The 17,322-nt window shown below is 44.3% G+C and overlaps 2 protein-coding genes across 3 annotated transcripts in view; both read right to left on the minus strand.

The window, feature by feature from the left end:
* LOC144804257 (acyl-coenzyme A amino acid N-acyltransferase 1-like) overlaps positions 1-17,322 on the minus strand; it is a 798,906-nt gene that overhangs the window by 420,730 nt on the left and 360,854 nt on the right. The window lies entirely within an intron of this gene.
* Positions 1-17,322, minus strand: part of LOC144804230 (acyl-coenzyme A amino acid N-acyltransferase 1-like) — a 184,687-nt gene that overhangs the window by 30,911 nt on the left and 136,454 nt on the right. The window contains exon 2 of one of the 2 annotated variants that reach the window (XM_078671903.1): positions 1,418-1,903. In XM_078671903.1, coding sequence (XP_078528029.1) covers positions 1,418-1,880 — 463 coding nt within the window. In that variant the 5' untranslated portion in view covers positions 1,881-1,903. Of the gene's footprint in view, positions 1-1,417; positions 2,048-17,322 lie in introns of those variants that run through there. The other variant, XM_078671902.1, reaches the window with a different exon arrangement.

Below are 17,322 nucleotides of genomic sequence, written 5' to 3' on the forward strand. Positions count from 1 at the left end.
CTCACTTTTTTCTATAAGGGCCCCCACTTAGTTTAGGAGTGCATCCCTGTGATCAGGTGTATGCCGGCTCTCTATCAAACCAAGTTTTTAGAGAGCAAGGACTGCCCGCTGATGGAGCATAAGACCTGGTGGTGTGTGAGACCTGTCCTTCACTTTTTGTGAGATGCCTGTACTCACGAATTGAGAAACAGTTGCACTTAGATCCTTCGCCTGGGAGCAGCTCTGTGGTGTTTAAAAATTATTGTTGGAGGCTGCTGACTCCTGGTACCCCGTGCCTCTAGTTCCCTCATCCCAGATAAGTTCTGGGCTTCTGTGGTTACGCATATATCTATGTGGCACAGATTGCCAACCTCCTCATGAAACAAGAAAACGGCTACTTTTTCCCTATTGTTAGCTGTTCAGACAACATAAATCTTATCTTTATTAGTGTCCCAGAATTCATGATGAGGCAGGTAAGAGTACAGGAAATATTCACTAGGTCCACAGAAAGACCCAAAATCTGTGATGTTCACCACAGCTTTTTCAACTGACAATGGTAGTTGATATCTCTGGAAGAAATCACAGAGTGAATGAGGAACTACCAAAGGAATTAAACCTAGAAATACCAATTTCCCTGGTAACTTCTCCTTTCTCATGAGATTCCTAGGGTTAAGAAAACAGCAGAATTGACATTCCCCAGACTGAGGCACTTGTAATGAAGCCGTTAGTCTAGCACAAAACAGTGCTCTGTCACACCTGCGAGCTCTCAGATGTGGGATGATCTGTCCACATTCTTCATAGGTAATAATGTCCAGGAAATCATAACTGCCATCACCATCATAACTGCACATGCCACCAAAACACAACTTCCTAATTCCATGCTGACACCACTCCCTCTATCAGCTGTCTTTGAAACGATAGGCAACATACTGAAAACATGATTTCATGCATTGGCCAACAGGGCATACCAACCGTCTGTTAGCAGCAGTCTTTCTTTGAAGGGATTCCACAGTGTTAGTCTGTCAACAGTTCACAGTCGATCCTCGGCTAATCATAGTGGTCTCCAAACATGTCGAATCTTTCCCCCTCACACATGAATTTAAGACCCTCAGATCAGACTTGCTGAGGTTTTATGGACAGTTTCAGGACTAATTCTACAACTACCGAGCTCCTTCCGTTGGTTTAAACCACAAACAGCAGACAACATTCTGCATCTCAAACACCCAGCAGCACTGGGATATAATTGAAAACATGAACCCTGCAATATACAAAAAACATATAACAAATGTTAACCCTGCTGAAATAATGACAGAAACTAGAAGAAGGATCCAACTGTTTAGAGCAGTTATCTGAAGTGTCACAGATGGCAGATGATTCAGAGGGCTACAGAACAGCACCTACTAAAAGAATGAAAACTGTGGCGGAAGAACACACTGACCTGGAGGTAGGAAAAGGGTTCCCCGCACTCTGCCTTCCCGGATCGGTATTCGTTGCACTCCAGGTGCCACGTACCACCGCTCAATCATCTGGCTGGCCAAAGGCATGATAGAAGGAGATACTTTAAGCTGAACTGAATCAAAAACTTCCACGGTGATACGGTAGGGGCTTCCAATCACATCTCGCTTGATGAGCCGATGGAAAGGCTTCTCGGAGCTCAAGGCCCAGAAGAGGCCCATGGGAAGCACACCTCGGTAATCCCCTCCACTTGCTGCTGCCTTCTCCAGGTCCACCCCTCCAGCAGCATCCCCTCGGTAGAACGCGCTTGAGCTGTACAGGAATCCCTTGTCGTCCACCAGTGAAGCCCTGAGAGTTATCAGCTGATTGGGCTCCAGACCAGAGACGAAAATTCTGACAGGTTCATCTACAAGGGACACCTTTGGAAGCACCCTGAGATCTACCATTGTGAAGACAATCCCTGAAGTTTCTAGCAAATGAAGAACAAAAGAGGAGACTGAATTAGTATGATATAGGTCACTCAGAATGAACATCAAACATTGAAATTGCTTTCAATACTATCATTGCCCCAGTACAAGCCATGACCACTAGGTACAGAGCAAGCACCACCCACACAATCATAAGCACCTCAAGACTCTTCTGTTTGTGGTTAATGGAAAGAATGTCAGGTCAGGAAGACAAACTCACATTGGCATTTACTTAAGACTAAGATTCGGAGTGAATATGGAGAAACTTATGAAGAAAAAAACCTGCAGCCATGTGCTCTCTGCCCTGACATGCATGCAGATTTATAAAATTCACAATTGTTTTCCAGAATATGACTCAAACTGCTTCAGGAATTTCCAATTAGGGGTATACATATGATTGTAAGATTGAACAACCTGTTATACACTGCATTTGTTGATGAAAAAAACTGCATTGATTATGGTAAACTGTATAGAAAATTGACACATTGTGAGATTCCTTCCACACTACTTAGAGCAATTATTAGCCTTCATTTAAGTACCTGTGTAGAAAATATGTGTTTCTGGCAGTAGAAGTCTGTGCACTTCACCCCTGCTGACCTGCAGTAAAGTTGCGCTCCCCCTTCCACATGATGTAACTGGCATATCCCCAATTGTCATATGTAAATTACCTATATGTCCCTATTATATGTAACTTACCTATATGTCCCAATTATATGTATCCAAGGCCTGTAACCCAAAAGTGGACTCAGCACCCATTTTGCCTCTTACTAAAGTGGCAATGCAAACATGACTGTAGGCCTATTGTTTGTATCCAGGCTCTAGCAGTTTGAACTGAAAATTCAACTCTTCAAAATAACTCCTTTACATATGTCAAAACCTACCCTTTACATATTTAGAAGTCACCCCTAAATACAGCCTTATCACCCATAAGGCAGAGTGCCTACTATTTAAACGTAGGATGGGTAATTGTTTAATGTTAAACATGTCCTGCCAGTATAAACGGACCAAAAACTATTTTCACTGTAGCAAGGCTGACTGTATTCTATTGGAAAACACTGAGTTACATTATTATACTTAATATTGCTAATGTTGGTTAAGAAATAGCTAGAAATATCATTGGTAGGCTCTTTTTAATGCTTATTGAAATACCAAGGGAATAGTAAAATTGAATTTATTTATATCTTTTAACTATTGGGGAAAAGTTACTTTGTAAAGTAACATTTTCCATACATAAAGTCTCTAGAGGTCCAGATTTAGATGAGTTCCAACTGTCATCTAGCAACCTTGATTAGCACTGAAGAGGTCTACCCTGCTAAGGGAAATTGTTAGCTGACACCTGGGCAGGCCCTTCCTTTGTTCCTCCAGTAAGGCAAATAACAATGCCAGTGGGAGAGGAGCTGTCCACACACTGGTTTAGGAAGGGTTGCTTCTTTCCCTGGCCACATGTTTGAGGTGGTCACACAAGCTCTGCACAAGGGAAGAAAGATTCTGCTAGGTTGGTTTTAGGTAGTGAGGTGCAATGTGTGATTGTTTGCAGTAGGGCATACAGAAAATTCGGCAATATTGGTAGGGTTAACACTGGGCGCTATTACTCTATTGGTTAGGAAGGGGCCAGGAGTCTGCCCCCACCCACAGGCTGGTCTCAAGCATAAATATGGCATCCACATTACCGCCTCAGAACATTACTGGACCTGTGGATAATCAGAAGAGGAGTGAATCTGCTATGTGAGACCTGAGAAGAGTCCTGAAGAACTGGACCTTCTCTCCTCCTTGTAACCACAACAAAGAAGTTTACTCTAAAGGTCAATAGGCAGACCTCATATTCTAGCTACAGGGACACAGCAAGCTCCAGACAGGATTTTTTTCAACTTCCCAGTTGAGCTGAGAATTGCCAACAGAACTTTCCCTTGACAATGTTTGGGGCTTCTGTTGGAGTAGGTCTTGATCAATGTTCCCGCTAATTTCTTTCCTCTGTGTGCGGCAGTGTAAGGTCTCTGTGCACTGCAGCCAAGGCTATGTGCCCCAGGAACCAGACTTCACCTGTGGGTGCAACAACCAATGATCCCTCTAATTTGTTTCCTCTGTGTGCAGCAATGTAAGATCACCTTACAGGGAACAGTTGTTGGTTGGATAAATTCTTCATTTCCTTAGAGACATTAAATAACTCAGTCACAGCTCTAACTGAGTACGAAGCAATGCACAAGCCCTGATCCTCTCTCACCTGGGTGGTGGCAATGTCCTACTCACCAGCTTCCATCACTCTGTATTCGCTCAATGGCATTGCATTCAATGTGCCACCGCCCATCTCATCTCGGGATTCAATATATATCACATCACAGCAAGAATGATGAATCTTTAAATGCTGTCCATCAAAGACTGCATCAACTTTAACTCTAATAAAAGAGAGAGGGACCCCACAGCCAAAGGGACGGGGTACCAGGTCGACTATTAGGTCAAGCAGAAATCCCTTTGGGACACCTTTTTGTAATGACACAACGTTCAACAAACAGTAAATATAAAGACAAATAAAACAATACTGTACTCATGAGGCAAAACACAAGCAAAATGATGAAAAATCTTGGACAATTTACTATACAGTGCAATGTTAAAATACAATAATTCAACACTAATTAAAACAACGGGGAAGAGCATTAAAAAGAAAGGAAACATTAAATTCCTATTTGTAAAAAAGGAGGTTTAGAAGGAAAATTAAATTCAGCGAAAACGTCAACATTATTTTCTAAACACTACAGTACACAACCCTCCTTTTATCATATCGGTGGATCATATGGTCAGACCACCTTCATCCGGTTTATACATAGTTTCTTACCCACAAAGTTCTAAAACGAGAAAAATTAACTTTAAGAATGCATTGTTAGTTGGTAGCACATTTTCCTTAAAAATTATAGCACTATCAATTCCAATAAAAAAATTATATTGCACAACAAATCTCACAATGATCTCGTTATATTACCTCAAGCTTACGAAGACAGTATTCAATAAACATAAAACATTTTTAACAAAACACATAGAACTATACATCAGAACAATTTAATCATATTTTATCACATTTCAACATCATTTCATTTTATCACATTTCATCACATTTCATTACAATATATCACAATAGAATATACCGAGAAACTTAATTTCATTCTGCCCAACCATTGGGTAAAAAACCTGTAACATATTATAATCAACTTTCATTGCAGTCAATAAAAGCACAGGGTATAAGCAATACATGATTTTATTTATGTCCCTACTGATTTATGGATAAACCCTTATGGTGAATAATACACATATGTTAACAAAGTTAACCAGAGCGGGTATAGACCTAACTCACACTAAATGACTCATCAATCCATTGAAGAATGATAAGTGGGGGGAGGAGCTTCGCGCGCACCCAAGATGGTCGCGTGAGCACAGGGCTCCCGGATCCTCGCCACCTCCATCGACTATCCTGTACTTTATCCTGGTTCGGACGACGGGTGTTTATTGGCACAGTTCTACTGCTCATTTATTTGTTTCAGCGAACTTTTTTGGACTTCGGGGTCCAGAGCTACAGACTGTCGCAGTTTTCTGGCCTGCTCCATGGTGACGCCCCGCGCTATCTTGTCTCGCTTGCCGTCAAGTAAGTGAACAACAACGGACTGCCAGACTTGCGTGGGCTGGCGACCGCTTTCGGTTTCGATTCCTGTCCGGAGCTCAACCTGACTTTGTCGGCTCCGTGGACGGCCAGCTGCTCCTACACCCTTGGTCTCTCCGCTCCTACTGCCGATCTGTAGCGGCTTCCAGATCTGAGACTGGCACCACCTTCGCCCTTTTGGTCCTACATTTGCCACCGCAGTCACCATTTTTACCCGTCAACAGGCGACCCGTACGGGTCCAGGATCCAAGATGGCCACCAAGCCTGAGGGTGGGAAGCGCGGGCCTAAACCGGGCGTTCGAGGGAGTGCTCTGCAAACGAACATTATGGACCGGTACACTCTAGCTAAGGGATCGCCGGGAGCAGCAGCTAAACCCTCGACGACAATGCCGGAGGACTCATCGATTGAGGACGAGCCCTCGCTGCGAGATCTCATGGGCGCCATCACTGGTATGAAGGCCTCATTGGGGCAACAATATGAGGCCTTGACTCTCAAACTGGATACGGTGGCGATTGATGTCAATCTGATCAGGGCGGACTTGGCGAAGACAAACGAAAAGGTCAAATCTCTGGATCTTAAGACCTCTAGCCTGGTCACCGACGTCTCTGACTTACAGGCTGAAGTCGGGAATCTGAGGAAAGCCAATGATTATTACTCTGGGCGCCTAGAGGACTATGAAAGCCGTGCCAGGCGCAATAACATCCGCCTGATTGGGGTCCCGGAATCATCGACTGCTGCCTCGACGGACCTATTGGTGGAAGACCTGGTGCTGAATCACTTGGCGCCCAAGGGTCTCAGCAAGTTTTTCGCTGTCGAGCGTGCACATAGGATCCCCGGCGGCACACCTAAATCGGGTGCTAACCCTCGACCCATCATTGCGAGGATCTTTCATTTCCGGGACAGAGACGCTATCCTGCAGGCTTCGCGGCAGTCTGGTCCCATTGCCTTTGAGAACTCTACTGTCAGCTTCTATCCGGACTTTACACAACAGGTCCAGAAACAGAGGCTGGGGTTTCAAGGGGTCAAGAAGAGACTCCGGGAAAGGTCTATGAAGTATGCCATGCTCTTTCCGGCCCGTTTGCGGGTGGTACATAGGGATCGTACTTTTTTCTTCGACCATCCTGGGGTCGTGAGTGACTGGCTTGACACGCTGCCTACGGATCATGAACCTTTTGAGGACTCTGGCAAGTCGGATCGGGCGGAAGGTGGCCCGACGGAGCAGGAGTAGCTGTTGACTTTGACCCCGTAACCTTCCCGTTGGCTTTGAACTATGCTATGCTGTGTTCTTAATGTTTGCTAGTAATAGTCTTTTTGGGGGCGGGTGGGGGGTGAACAGGTCCTTTCTCCTCCTGGGTTTTCTTTTCGTAGACTAGTTGGGTGGTTGGGCGACAGGCACACTGCAAGTTTATGGGGCTCTTTGGTCTTCAGCAGGGGTGCGGGGTGGGGGGTATAGTTGTTTCGACATTGTTGGGGGAACTGGGTTGTTTGTTTGAATTTTATTGTTACTTGCAAGGCGAAGGAAGGGCGCACTCCTGTTTTTTGCAGTTGCTCTGGGTGTGGGGCAGGGGAGGGGCTGAACACGGGGATGGGGGTAGGGGACTTCGGTTATTGTGTTGGAACGTGAACGGGTTGGGGGATGGGATTAAGAGAAGGGTGGTATTGCAATTGCTGAAACGTTTGACTCCAGATGTCGTCTTACTGCAGGAGACTCATTTGCTCGGCAACAAGTGCTACGCTTTGAATAGGCGTGGTTATCGCCTTGTGGCGCACTCGGGTTTCACTTCGGGCTCTAGGGGGGCGGGCATTCTGGTTCGGACCTCCCTCCCCTTGGCCATTGATGATGTCATACTGGATGATAAGGGACGATACGCCGCCATTGTGGGGCGCTCGGAGGGGAAGGTTCTTATTCTGATTTCTGTGTACGTGCCCCCGGGCCTCCAGGCCACCACATTTGCTGATCTGAGTCGACTTATCCTGGGTCTCCCCGAGGGTCTGCTTTTGGTTGGGGGCGACTTTAATGCGGTGGTCTCGGGGATGCGTGATCGTCACCCTCCCAGGGAACTACCGAAGGCCCAGACTTGGTTGAGTGACTTCCTGGAGACGCTGGGGCTCACTGATTGCTGGCGGTTGCTTCACCCGGGACAGTTGCAATATACCTATCATTCTGGTGCTCATGGTAGTCTCTCGAGGTTAGACCACGTATTACTGCCCTCGGCCCATGCATCCCTCATACGGGAAGTTAAACACCTGGCACGGGGTATCTCGAACCATTCTCCGCTTTGGCTGGTGGTTGATGCACGGCAGGGTTCGGCGGGCCGAGTGGCTCCGATCAACCCCTGGTATTTGAAGGACCCCAGGGTCAGGGATGAGCTGGTTAAAGCACACGATTGTTATTTTGAGGAAAATGTGGGCTCTGTTTCCTCCCCTAGTTTACTTTGGGAAGCTTACAAGACGGTCATTCGTGGCCAGGCCCTCTCATTGATTGGTAGCGTGAAGTTGGCCAACCGTGCTGAGATGGTTAGACTTGAGGGGGAGGTCACGGCCCTGGAGGAGTGCTTGGAATCTGGGGTTACCGCTGAGGGGTTACATCTACTGGAGTTAAAACAACATGAATACAGAGCTCTGGTCACTGAAGCTGCTAAGGAAATGGGGAGGGAACAGCAGGGACGCCTGTATGATGTGGGTGATAAGGCTGGGAAACTGCTTGCTTGGTTGGATAAGAGGGAGAATGCAAGTCGTGTCATCCCTGTGATTGTTGTGGAGAATGGAGAGTGTTGTACAGACCCTGTTGATATTGTTGCATGTTTTGCCGATTATTTCCGCGAGGTGTACCCCCAGGTGTCTGATCGATCGGAGCAGGACTCCCGCCTGCTATTGCATGATATTGCACTTCCCCGATTGTCTGACATTGATAGAGATGCTCTGGATGCTCCGCCTACTGTGGACGAGATTGCCGCTGCTGTCCGTTCGGTCCGATCCGGCAAGGCCTCGGGCCCTAATGGGCTCCCCATTGAGCTATATAAACTGCGCCCGGATTCGCTAGCTCCTCATCTGCGCTCTATGTTTCTTGAGTCTTTGGAGGTGGGTTTTCTCCCGCCAGACCAGAGACTGGCCACTATTGTTGTCATCCACAAGGATGATAAACCTCGGGATCGCTGTGCCTCTTTTCGACCCATTTCGTTGATTAATGCGGAACCTAAAATCTTGGCCAGGCTGCTGGCGACACGTTTGGCGACCGTTATTGGGGACCTGGTTCACCCTGATCAATCCGGCTTTATACCGCATCGTAACACGGCGCTTAACCTCCGAAGGTTGCATGGCGTCCTGGCACGGGCCGAGACGCTGCATGAGCCCGCCATCTTGGCGTCCCTAGACGCTACGATGGCGTTTGATACAATAGAATGGCCGTATTTGTGGGCGGTTCTTGCTAAGTTTGGTTTCGGTTCGGAGTTCGTTGGGTGGGTCAAATTGCTTTACGCCGGTCCCATGGCTCAGGTGGTGGTCAATGGTCGGGTCTCTGCGCCCTTTGCACTGAGCAGAGGGACGCGACAGGGCTGTCCCCTGTCCCCCTTGTTGTTTGCTCTAGCCTTGGAACCGCTGGCGGCCTGGTTGAGGTGGGAACCGTCCCTGAAGGGCATTAGATGGAATTCGGAGTTTGAGGACCGTGTATCTCTCTACCCTGATGATATTCTGCTTTATCTTACATCACCCCGTAAATCCCTCATTGTGCTGTTTGATGTCTTAACGTCCTTCCGCAAAAACTCGGGTCTTGTCAGCAACTGGTCGAAGTCCTGTGTATACGTCCTGTCGGGTGCCGCCCCCCTTCTGCCAAGTGGTTGTCCTATCGCGATTGTGAAAGATGGATTTAAATACCTAGGCATTTTTATCACGCTGAGCCCTGCACTGCGGTTTGACCGTAATTTACTGCCCCCTCTTCAGCGCCTTCGGGCAGATGTGGTCGCCTGGGGGAAACTTCCTCTCTCTCCCCTGGGTAGAGCGGCATTGTTTAAGATGATGTCACTTCCCCGCTTCCTCTACGCATTGCAAAACACACTTGACGTTGTCCCGGCTACATACTTCCGTGAGGTTGAGAGTTTACAGAGACAACTGGTGTGGGGGGGTAGGCCCCGGATCGCCATTGCTAAATTGTCGCTCCCGTGGTACGACGGTGGAATTGCTTTGCCTGATATCCGTCGCTATTATTGGGCGTCTCAACTGGGGGCAATAAATCATTGCATGTATGGCCCTTTGCCGAATCCGGCCTTCGAGATGGACAAATGGTTGTTACCGGGGGGCGACTACAATAGAGCCCTCTACTCGAAACTTACCCCTCGCAACGTGACGGGCCCCACTAGGACGGCCGTCCAGGTGTGGCGACATGCTTCCATGGCGCTTGGGTGGACTGATAAATTGACTCGTGCCACCCCCCTGTACGCGTCTGATAGACTTGGCTCACTTTGGCAGTTCCGGGGGTTTGATAGGTGGGACGTGATTGGTATCAGCAGGATTGATGATGTTTGGACTAAGGGGAGAATGAAGACGTTTGAGGAATTGAAAACCGAGTACGCTTTGAGCGATCGCGAATTTTTTCGCTATGCGCAGGTCCGCCACGCGGTGCTCTCGGTCTTCCCTTCGGGTGTGGAGATTCCGGAGTCGTCCCCGCTTGAGGACAGGGTACTGGACGGACATGTTCGATTTCGCTTATTTATAAAAAATTAATCAACTCCAGGTCTGATCTCCTGTTTCGCCTTAGAGAGGTCTGGACTGGTGATGGGCTGGAGCTGGACGATGAGGACTGGCAGGCGGCGATCTCCTCCCCTAAAGAGGTGGCCATCCAGGCGCGCCTTAGATTTGTGCAACTTAAAATCCTGCATAGAGTGTATGTCACTGATCCCCGTTTGGTACACATGGGCTTTTCTGTGGATGGTTTGTGTCGGCGTGGATGCGGTCTCCTGGGCACCTTTTTACATATCATCTGGGAGTGCCCTGAGATAGTGCGATTCTGGACCCGTGTGCACGAGGTGATGAGTGAGGTTACGGGGGTGCAATCGATTGCCTGAAGCTAGGAGATGCCTGCTGAACGTATGGGAACCGAATGATTACTCCGTGTCGCAGCTTCGGTGGATGACCTTGGGCAATATGATTGCCAAAAGAGACATTGCGCAACTGTGGGGCGCTCAGGGCCCACCCGGGATTCGGAAATGGAAACAAAATATGGACTGGTGCATGTTCAGAGAAAAAACTGTATATATTTCTCGAGGTACCCCCCGAAAATGGGGGAAGATATGGACTCAGTGGAACACTTACCGTGGCGATATATGTGCCCCTCCTCTTCCTGACCCAGATGTTGCACCTACGTCCCCGTAACCCGAGGGTTCCTCCACATACTATTGTATACTTAGGCTTTCCTGTTTTCAGTTTCTATTTTTGGTAAATTCTGGTGGGGTTTTTTCAGTGTTTTCAAAATCTTAAAAAACAGTTGTTATCAGTGGTTACACATTTTCGCGCCACTAAAAACAACTGAAAAAGTGTTTTTCTGGTGTTTATGGACCGTTTTGCTTTTATTATTGCTTGCTTTCTGCACCGAAAGAACATGGTATATAGACAGTGTACTTATAGTGTATATGAGGTCCAAATAGATTTTTGCAAATGAATCTTATTGTAGTACACCATACAATACTTCTTCAGTGAGTCTTTGGGTCATGTGCGCTCACTCTTTCCTTCCCATGTAAACTTCTGTGAAAAGGCCGTCTCAGCATCCTTAGCCCATTGGGCTGAGAACCATCAGCTAAGGGACACAGTTGGTATGACTCTTTCTTTGATGCCACATAAAGCACAAAATAATAAATATTATCGTTTTAGTTCCTGTGCATTAGAAACCAGTGCACCAGAATGGACTAAAAAGTCAATAGCATCCCTCATTAACTCTTAAGATTGTAAAGATGCTTTCAGCATACCATCTAACAAGGATCTACTACAGAGAATCACTTCAGCTTGGGTATCAATTTTGACAGGTCATCACACAACATTTTTTTTATATACGTAGCTGGATCACTGGAAATACAAACAATATCACTCCAATCTTTGTTGAAATTGGAAAGAACCTTTTTTTGCAGAGCATTACAAGTGACACTGCGTTCCATGTTTTCCAAAAGTCTTGTGTCATGTTTTCACCACTATCTCAGATGCTTGGTGATATATCTACTTGTCACTATACCTTGCATTGAATGTTTAAAGCCTGAGGTGTTGGCAATTCACCTACTATCAATACTGAACCACTAGAAAATATGGTCTGATGTATTAGGGTTTTTATTCATTCTTGTTGGGTAAATGTGATGACACATATTAGGAAAGATTTGTATGAAACCAGCCACTTTACCTATCGGTGAAAAAACCAAATGCAGCCAAAATATCAAATATGAGCTTGATATTTCCTGATTCTCTATAGTTTATAAAATAATTAAACTAGACCTAAAACATGAAACTAAACCCTGCATCTTTAGACCAAAGACCACAAAACTGAAAAAGTAAATGGAAGAACAAACGATATTTTAGTGGCATCCCTAAAGAACAAACCTCAAGCAGAATAATGTTAGCCAGTCTTTCTTACTGCTACTTGTATAACAAAGTTACATTGTATTGACCCCTTCAGGAAGAAAAAAATGACTCTTTCACTCTCTTTTTCCTTTCTTTGAATGGCATTTAGTTTGTGGTTGTCCAGGTGTTTTTTCAGTGTTTATATGTTTTCACCGGTAAGGGCTATTTTTCTTTCAGTGGGGTTTTATCAGTTATTATAGGTTTAAACCTAAAACCCCACAGCCTATGTATACTGGTTGCAATTTGTTTCTTCTGCCCCCCCCCCTGTGAGACTCTTTCTCGATAGACCGAACGCTCATTGGATTGCCCTTCCCGCTCCAACACCATGTACTGTAACGTTGTGTATACTGATGTCTCTTTTTCTTCACTCCCTGCAAGTTGTTTGTGTTTGTGTTATAAAATCAATAAAAAGTTTTCAAAAAAACAAAAAAGAATGATAAGTGAGTACATCCTGGAAAAAATTAAAATCCAAACCCAAAGAGAGCGCAGCAACAACAACCAGATTATATTAAGGGGTCTATATTCACATACCTCGAAACTTTTAAACCACATCAGCTTTTCATAAATGGTTCCTACGTAAATAAAGCACCTTCTCTCGTCAGATGAGTTAAAAAACCTCACAGACTCGATAATCTATTTAGGAAAACATAAAGATTAAATTATCTGTTTCCTAATCAACTGAGTTAGAGCCACAAAAGTGATCCATGTGAATGATATAACGAATTGGTAACCCACCTTTATAAGTGCTTAAAAGGATATATATAAAAAAGGTAAGGTAAGACAGCCTCAGACGGTACTCTGATCAACCGCCGATGCACCGACAGGATACGCGGTAAACCTAAAGACAATAAATACCAAACAGCCTTTAAGTATCTTATTCGTCACCCCTCTACTACAAAGAGGCAGTGTTTACTCTTTTACTTACATTTGTTAGTGTTTAAAGCTCTCCAGGGACACATGGTACGAATGAGGAGCTACTAAAACAACAACGTCCTGGATCGGAACGGAGCGCAGGAAAATACTGCCGTACTTTCGTGGTTCCACTATTCAGTACTCTCGGATACCACCCAAATAGCACCTGAGTAAAAAGAGAATACGGCATGAACCTCCCTAATTCCAGACTACAAAAAAGTCACTGTTCTCTATTTTAGTCGTAATCAGCGTATACGCTTACCGGAGTAAATTAAAATGCCGGCGTCCCGTGTGCCAATCACCTTCACCTTCTATGAACCAGCCGAGGTTCTAACCCGCCATTTAAATACTTCTATGAACGCGGGAGTCTGCTGATACACAACAGCTGTGTATACTGCTCAATGGCTCGGACTACCACAGGCACAAACAGCAAAGAAGGACCATCCATTACACAGGACCTTCTTTGTTTACATAGGTCAATAGTCCCATCCAATATGGCTGACATAGTTACATATTGCCAATTCCTTTAAGACAACTGTGTATACACACAATCAGAGTTGTGTCCGCTAACCATTTTCTATTAATGCGGGCAAAACGCTTCTCAGTCTGTACTCAGATGTCGGTTATAATAATAGGTCGCATCCTTACTTGCCGGTAAATATCACGGATGCATATTAATAACCACTACATCCAAAGTGGGATATCACAGTGGGTCCTAGTGCCCATAGGTCCCAACATAGACTGAATGGTATATGTAAACCTTAATATGTTTCTTCAACATATCCATTAATAATCTGTTGAAAGAAATGAGACGCTGCACATCTTTCACTTCGAGAAAGCACAAGTTTATACATAATAGCTACCAAATAACCCTAATCTAGATTGAAAGTAATCAGTCCGTTTTCAAAATTAGACAGGGGACCTGTATAGTCGATATATAGATGCAATATTACTTCCTAACTGCATTTAAGCTTTCATAAAGAAAGGGGGTACCCTAGTACTATAGAGAGAACCAGTCCTCACTAAAAATCACAGAAAACATTTTTTTTAAAACAATAATACACCTAAGTGAGAATGAGATTTAGATCATTTGGTCCAAGATTCACAGTACGTGGACAAAGCATAAAGGACAGAAGATGCCAACAATACAGCTAGACGGCCCCAATGATTCTGTCCCATTCCTCTCTTGAATTCAGACCATTTCTAACGGTATTGAAAAAAGAGATATACCATTGCTCCCTTTGTTTACGCACGGTGGTGATGTTGCCACCCCACTTGCCTATTTTCACCCTATCCAGGATGAACCACCTAAATTCATTCTCTCCATGGTTCTTCTCTAAAAAATGTGTTACAATGGGAGCTGTAATTTTTCCAGTTTTTATTGCTGACCGATGTTCTTGGAAGCGAATACGTGCTTCTCTACCTGTCTCTCCAATATAGCAGAGTCCACAAGGACACTGGAGAAGATAGATAATGTTTTTACTTCTGCAGTTATTATGCGTTCTACATTTTATAGTCATTCCATTAGCGGTGAACTCTGAGGCAACTACACATTGGGGGCATATATTACATGAGCCACATCTCGAGTTCCCGACAACTCTAGTGTTATCCAATGTTCTTTGCGAATCAGTAACATTTTCCCTATAGGTATGAACTAGTAAATCACGTAAATTCTTGTTCTTCTTAAATGCATATAGGGGTCTCTCGAGGGAAACTTCCTTGTCGTGATTCAAAATGTGCCAGTTCTTGTTGACAACATTTTTTATCTGATTACTGAAACCAGAAAATGTGCTGACAAATACAATTTTATTCATAGGACCCTTATCTCTCTTAGTTGTATGGATCAATGCTTCCCGGTCATAAAATCTGGCCCTTTTCAATGAGTGAGATAGAAGTTTTCTTGGATATCCACGATCTTTAAATTTCTTCTTTACTGTTTCAGCGTGTTTATAGAAATCATTAATATCAGTACAATTTCTACGTAATCGAAGAAACTGGCTGAACGGAATACTCTCCTTCTGTGAGCTAGGATGAAAACTTGAATATTGAAGGAGAGGATTCTTGGCCATCGGTTTGGTGTATAATTCAACTGCCAAAACGTCATTTGCATTACCAATCGAGATATCTAAGAAATCCACTTTTTGATTGCTAAAGGACGATGTAAATCTTAGGTTAGGGTCTTCCAAGTTAATCCAACTCAGAAATTCCTCCAGGAGCTCAGTAGTTCCCTCCCAAATAAAAAAGATATCGTCAATGTAGCGGTACCAGCCCGCTACATTTTCGAAAAAAGGGGCCATATCATTGTATATGTGTTTGGCCTCAAAATGTCCCACATAGAGACAGGCCAGACTGGGGGCACAAGTGGCCCCCATGCTGGTCCCTTTAAGCTGTTTAAAATACTCAGTCTTAAATAAAAAGACATTATTCGTGAGAATTAGTCTTACACAATCCACAATGAACTCTTTGTTGGCACCACCTAGGTCAACATTCGTCAAGAGCATATCGATAACTTCCACTGTAGCAGATTGTGGAATGTTCGTGTAAAGAGACTCAATGTCTAGAGTGACCAGACACTGAGTCTCTTCACAGAACGGAAGTCCTTCAACTAGTGAGATGATATGTGCAGAGTCTCTTACATATGACTTAAGATTGCACACTAGTGGTCTCAGAAAGTGATCCACATATTTACTAACTGGTTCTAACAGAGAATCAATGCTGCTGACAATCGGCCTCATAGGTGGATTCAATTTATGTGTGTGCACCTTAGGTAGGCCGTAAATAGCAGTCCTTGGTTCTAAGTTATTGAGGAATTTAAATTCTTGGTCACAAATGTATCCTGCATCTTTGGCTTCTGTGAGAAGATCTAGGCACTCTTTTGCTATTTTAGCGATGCAGGTAGCATTCACCCGCTTGTAATGTTCTTCCACATTGAGTAATTCATACATTTTATCCTCATAATCTTTGGTGTCAAAGACAACCACACCACCGCCTTTGTCAGCAGGCTTAATTGTTAACGAGATATCATTGCTCAGGTCATTAATAGCTATTCTTTCATCTTTGCTGATATTAAAATTATAAGGTTTCTTTTTAGTATCCAATAGTTTATGGATTCCACTCTCTACTGCCAATTCAAAAGCTTCCACATTTTTGCCCACCATTCCCAAGGTTGGTGTAAAGGTAGATTTCGGTTTCAAACCTGAAATATTTTCCCGGTCCCTATTTTCTCTATTCTCAAAAAATCTGCGGCGTCTAATTTTCCTAAAAAAGGAGCTAAGATCTTTCTCAAGTTGAAATTTATCCAAATTAGTGGACGGAACAAAACTAAATCCTCTGCTAAGAATCCTCAATTCTACCGTTAGAAATGGTCTGAATTCAAGAGAGGAATGGGACAGAATCATTGGGGCCGTCTAGTTGTATTGTTGGCATCTTCTGTCCTTTATGCTTTGTCCACGTACTGTGAATCTTGTACTAAATGATCTAGATCTCATTCTCACTTAGGTGTATTATTGTTTTAAAAAAAAAATTTTCTGTGATTTTTAGTGAGGACTGGTTCTCTCTATAGTACTAGGGTACCCCCTTTCTTTATGAAAGCTTAAATGCAGTTAGGAAGTAATATTGCATCTATATATCGACTATACAGGTCCCCTGTCTAATTTTGAAAACGGACTGATTACTTTCAATCTAGATTAGGGTTATTTGGTAGCTATTATGTATAAACTTGTGCTTTCTCAAAGTGAAAGATGTGCAGCGTCTCATTTCTTTCAACAGATTATTAATGGATGTGTTGAAGAAACATATTAAGGTTTACATATACCATTCAGTCTATGTTGGGACCTATGGGCACTAGGACCCACTGTGATATCCCACTTTGGATGTAGTGGTTATTAAAATGCATCCGTGATATTTACCGGCAAGTAAGGATGCGACCTATTATTATAACCGACATCTGAGTACAGACTGAGAAGCGTTTTGCCCGCATTAATAGAAAATGGTTAGCGGACACAACTCTGATTGTGTGTATACGCGGTTGTCTTAAAGGAATTGGCAATATGTAACTATGTCAGCCATATTGGATGGGACTATTGACCTATGTAAACAAAGAGGGTCCTGTGTAATGGATGGTCCTTCTTTGCTGTTTGTGCCTGTGGTAGTCCGAGCCATTGAGCAGTATACACAGCTGTTGTGTATCAGCAGACTCCCGCGTTCGTAGAAGTATTTAAATGGCGGGTTAGAACCTCGGCTGGTTCATAGAAGGTGAAGGTGAT

This window comes from Lissotriton helveticus, chromosome 1_2 (genome assembly GCF_964261635.1).
Source record: "Lissotriton helveticus chromosome 1_2, aLisHel1.1, whole genome shotgun sequence".
Taxonomy (NCBI): Eukaryota; Metazoa; Chordata; class Amphibia; order Caudata; family Salamandridae; genus Lissotriton; species Lissotriton helveticus.